The 5,204-nt window shown below is 30.0% G+C and overlaps 1 protein-coding gene across 6 annotated transcripts in view; it reads right to left on the bottom strand.

Moving 5' to 3' along the window:
- Positions 1–734: 734 nt before the first annotated feature.
- Positions 735–5,204, bottom strand: part of LOC115244416 (glutamine--fructose-6-phosphate aminotransferase [isomerizing] 2-like) — a 13,666-nt gene continuing 9,196 nt past the window's right edge. For 2 of the 6 annotated variants that reach the window (XM_029822020.1, XM_029822023.1), the window contains 8 exons: positions 4,778–4,798; positions 3,112–3,269; positions 2,795–3,034; positions 2,524–2,722; positions 2,190–2,434; positions 1,962–2,117; positions 1,757–1,885; positions 735–1,090 (listed from right to left, as the gene is read on the bottom strand). In XM_029822020.1, the coding sequence (XP_029677880.1) occupies positions 845–1,090; positions 1,757–1,885; positions 1,962–2,117; positions 2,190–2,434; positions 2,524–2,722; positions 2,795–3,034; positions 3,112–3,269; positions 4,778–4,798 (1,394 nt within the window). In that variant the 3' untranslated portion in view covers positions 735–844. Of the gene's footprint in view, positions 1,091–1,756; positions 1,886–1,961; positions 2,118–2,189; positions 2,435–2,523; positions 2,723–2,794; positions 3,035–3,111; positions 3,270–4,539; positions 4,611–4,777; positions 4,799–5,204 lie in introns of those variants that run through there. The other 4 variants (XM_029822022.1, XM_029822024.1, XM_029822021.1 and 1 more) reach the window with 3 other exon arrangements.

The following is a 5,204-nucleotide window of genomic DNA, read 5'->3' as shown; positions in this document are numbered from 1 at the left end:
TATATATATATATATTACTTTTAGCGATTGAAAATGTTTTTCTGGTAATGGTAAATTTTATTATTTAACCAATTTCAAAATTCTTTTCCTATAAAAATTACTAGTTTACCATATCATGGCAGATGTTTTCCAGATTTTCCTTTAAGAATCTTTAAGTTAAAACAATTGTTGTTTACTATGTGGGATATAACATATGTTACATTGCATGTTATATTTATGAGAGGAAAATTACAATTACATTAATCGGTTACTCATCGATAACGTTTATGCACCTGTAATATTCAGTTTTGCACTTATATAACATTAATATAATTATGTTTACTGAAATCGAATCAAATATTAAAGATCTTTTATAAATACCAATTTATACGTTACTATTTTCTATTGTATTTAAATAGTTAGGAGCTGCAGATTTTGCTCAATTTCTGCCTCCAATCTGACGTTAAGTTATGTTAACAGATTCTGTTCGATTTTTGTAGCCAATCTGCTATCGGATTCTTTGAACAAGCTTTGCCGGCGGAATCATAAGCATAATGTGGATACAGTTGATATTAATTTTTACTAGCAACTTCTGAGTGAATTTGTTGCCGATCTACTATTGTATTGACAAAAGTGATAATATATATCGAAGTCAAAAAGTCATTGGCGAGAGGTATACTAATGTATTAAATATTTACTATGCCAATGTGTGATAATGTTTTTTTTATTTTTGTTATCTTCTTTTATATGTAATTTTTATATGTAATTTTCTCATCTTCGTATGGCTTAAAAAAATCTTGTGGCAACATAAAGTCGTGGTAAATTTGTGACATATTCCGAAAGAATTCATAGATCTATATGATCTTTACTCAACCGTGACTGACTTCGCCAAGTTTCTTGGACAGTCGACATTACAACCACGCAAAACCGCAATATGGAATGACAATAGTTGCATGGGAATAACGGTGAGAATTCCTTGCAAGCAATCAACTGTTTTGGGTATCTCGAGAGCCCTATCGGCAAAAGCTTTCGTTTCCTCATCTCCTTCCTCGCAAATAACGATCGGTTTGCCATCTCGCGCGGTAACTTGCTGCAGTGCATTCATGCATTTCTGCAAAATAAAACATTAGAATAAATAAAAATTAATAAAATAATAAAAAATGACACATTTTTATATCTCTTAAGTTTTCCTCGCATATAATAATCCAAGATTAGATTAACATTAATTTTTTTATTTATGGAGTAAATTATAATTTTTTATTGAAATAAAAACATTTCTCCAACAAAATATCTACAGAAAAATATTTAATCTAGAAACTTTGAACAGAAAAATACTATTAAAGTTATTAAAAACAATAAAATGGACACATAAATAAAGCTTGCATATAGAGACTGACATTATTTATAGTAAATATAAATGAATACTTAGATAATAAAGATGAAGAAGTAGAAATGCATACAAAAAAATTTTCCGCGTCGTATAATTCTCACTTTCATACTTTAAGAGGATGCCGGACCGTCCTAGCTTGCATATAGAGACTGACATTATTTATAGTAAATATAAATGAATACTTAGATAATAAAGATGAAGAAGTAGAAATGCATACAAAAAAATTTTCCGCGTCGTATAATTCTCACTTTCATACTTTAAGTCGCCTAACTTTTGAATTCTTTTTCATGAAATAATGTACCATAAAAAACTAAGAAAGCTAAAAAAGCTAAGATAAATATATTTTTATAACATAATTGATTATTAAATATTGTTTAATAAGCTTACCACGTATACCGGATCTCTCATTACGATCATAATCACCGGCATAGAATCGTCAACAAGAGCTAATGGACCATGCTTTAATTCACCAGCCATAATTCCTTCGCTGTGCATATATGTCAATTCTTTTACTTTCTGCAATTATAAAGGAATTATTTATATTAACATCAATTGTAAGGAAACATATTCTTGCTTCTTATTATGAACTTACAAGTGCGCCTTCCATACATGTAGCAAAATTGTATCCACGACCCATAATCAACAGAGATTTATGTTGAAACAAAGACTTCGCCAACTCTTTTACTTTATCGTCAAGCTTTAATACTTCGCGAATGAGATTATCAAGATTTTTCAAACCTTCAATAATCTGAAAAATATGTGAATGATTAAATCAGATGTAAATTCGGCTAATATAAATATTAAACACAAATGAACGTACTTGTAGACGTCTCGCACGAAGAGAGATTCTGTCTTCACTCATTACTAGTGCAAACATCACGAGAGAAATAAATTGCGAAGTATAAGCCTTGGTACTTGCCACACCAATTTCAGGACCGGCGTTGATGTGCACACCACAATGGGACTCGCGACAAATACTACTACCCACCGTATTAGTTATACCCACAATAAGAGCTCCACGACTTTTACAATAACGTAGTGCCATTAATGTGTCAGCTGTCTCGCCTATCATCAATAAAAAAAAATAGAATAACTTATTGTTAATCATAATCTCTGATAGAATCATATAAAGATAATCCGATTTATTGTCTTACCCGATTGAGAAATAAAAAAACAAACGTCGTCTCTAAAGACCGGCGTGTTGCGGTCCAAAAAATCGGACGCAAGTTCGACCATCACCGGCAATTCTGTCAATTCTTCGAGTAGTTGTCGCGTAGCTATGGCAGAATGGTAGCTAGTACCACAGCCAATCAGCATAAGACGTCTGCATCTTTTGATCTCGGGAATATAATCCTACAAAGATTTAGTACTAGTATCTTTCCTTGAAGCTAACTATGTAAAAGTAATTTCTTTTGCAAAAGTTACTTTAATTCCGCCCAAAGTAACAGAATTATCTTGAAAATTCAAACGTCCTCTCATGGTGTTCACAACTGACTCCGATTGCTCGAAAATTTCTTTTTGCATGAAGTAGTCATAATTGCCCTTCATAATCTGCTGAATCTCCATCTTTAACGTCGTGATCTCACGAGCGTGAGGATCGTCCATATAACGACGAAGACGATGAATGCTCAATGCGCCTTCTCTAACGGCTGCCACATCATCGTCCTAATAAATAAAAAGTATATTAGATAACCCTGCGATATTGTGTAAAAACTGGGATAATGTATAACATCAATTCGCACTTCCAGGAATATCACACGATTTGTGTGCTCGATTATGGCACTCGCATCAGAAGCGAAAAAATATTCAACTTCTTTGTCCTCAAGAGGTTGAAATTCGGACGTGCTCTCGCTACGCGGCATGACCGGAAGTTCTGGGTTTCTGCCATGCGGTCGGTGATCTGCATAGAAGTAAAAATTTTAGCAATGTATTCTATTTTGCAAAGCAAAATATATAAAAGTCTTGTCTTTAAAAAAATAGTCTCTTAAATATAATTTTAAAAGCAGAATTGTAAAAAACAAAATAAAATATATTCTGCTACGAAGTTTATATTTTATTCGATTAAAACATTCTCGAAGTAATGAGAGTATGACAAACACATTATATTTATAAGAATTGCTTGTAACAATGTTATAAAAAATATATTATAATATTAATTATTATAACACAGAGTGTTTATATACAGAGATAAATCATATACAAAATGTTTTAGAAATAAGCAGTCAAACTTTAGGAGTATACTGTATTTACGGTAATGATGAAAAAAGTCATATAAACATCTGAATCTGAAAACGCTTCCTTTTAGATTTATAAACTTTTTATATTTACGACAGATTAGCAAGCATGTCTGTCAAGAGTTTCAAGTAAAAGTAAACAAAAAAAATTTATAATTCGAAAAATCAGTCTATTGTAAAAAAAAGAAATTATAACTCGAAAAGGAAGCGTTCCCAGACCTATGTTCTTTTTTTATCATTACGATTAATAAAATATACTCTTAAAGACTATCTATTTTTTGGAATATTTTATATATTAAAAAGATATTTGTACATTACTATATCATTGTGAGTAGTAGAAAGAAAGATACCTTTTCATTTTGCGACTATGTTAGTGATAAAAAAGATTCAAAGTTGATAACTAAGATATACAAAATTAAAATAATTAATTAATAATCCAAATTTTTCTGTATTATTTATTACACACATAAGTTAAAATAAAATAAAATTGCTGTGTTTTTTCCTATTTTCTAAGCCCCACACCAAATCGGCATAAAATGTAATATCATACAATGTAATAACATCAATAGAGATAATAGCAATCAAAAAAAAAAATTTATATCTTATAATACCTATAAATATTAATAATACCCAAATGTTAATGTGAAGCTCGCTGCAAAATAATGACAATATCACCGTGACGAAAGTTAATATAAATAATTCCGCCATAATATAATAACAATGATTAAGACGCACGATCAGTAAGGCTATTAATGGGCTATTAATATATCCTTATTAAGCAGGCTTAAAATAGTACTCATTATATAATAATATTGTACATACTTTCCTAATAATGAAAGAAAGAATAAATTTCAATAGGTATTATATGATTCCTTATACAAATGATATTTTCAATATGGATAGGTTAGAAATGGGAATAATTTGTAAATTATATACCTCACACACAGAATGATTATATAGAAAGATGATTATGATACACGTGCTGCAAGCATGGCGTTATTGCCCATCATCCATTCTTATCTTTATGCACGAAGGTAGGCAAGACATCCAAGCGCTTATTCAAGTTAAAAAAGAATAATTATGTTTATTTATCATAGGTAAATCATAATTCTTCCATAAAATAAGATAATAAAGTACAAGAGCAAGGAAGCTTAAACTTAACATGAAGTATTACCTTTAGACGGTGCTTCACCTTCTGCACAGAATGGGACGCGGGAGGAGAAAAACGAGAAAGAAAACAAAAATGATTAGCGCACAAATAATGCCGCGATAGTAATAGCGTAACAAAATCAATATAATAAATAAATATTGCGTGGCATAAAGAACGAGCATTAAGCACGCGATCAGTATTAAAATAATACGACAAAAGTTTGAAAAAAGATATTTTATCTTCTTAGATTCTTTTAATTTTTTGAACGATATTTTTATTTTCCAAAATATTTATCAATTTTTCTTATATATATCTTTTTGCAAATCTCAAAATTATATCATTACAAAACACACATACTATATCGTGTAAAAGCCGCAAATACATAAATCTTGTCTATATATATATCAGGAAACCAACAAATTGAAAAATCAATAAATATAATATATATATA

Source organism: Formica exsecta, unplaced genomic scaffold, assembly GCF_003651465.1.
Source record: "Formica exsecta isolate Colony F162 unplaced genomic scaffold, ASM365146v1 scaffold82, whole genome shotgun sequence".
NCBI lineage: Eukaryota > Metazoa > Arthropoda > Insecta > Hymenoptera > Formicidae > Formica > Formica exsecta.
The sequence above is the reverse complement of the archived record's forward strand: the minus strand, read 5'-3'. Positions and strand labels throughout refer to the sequence as shown.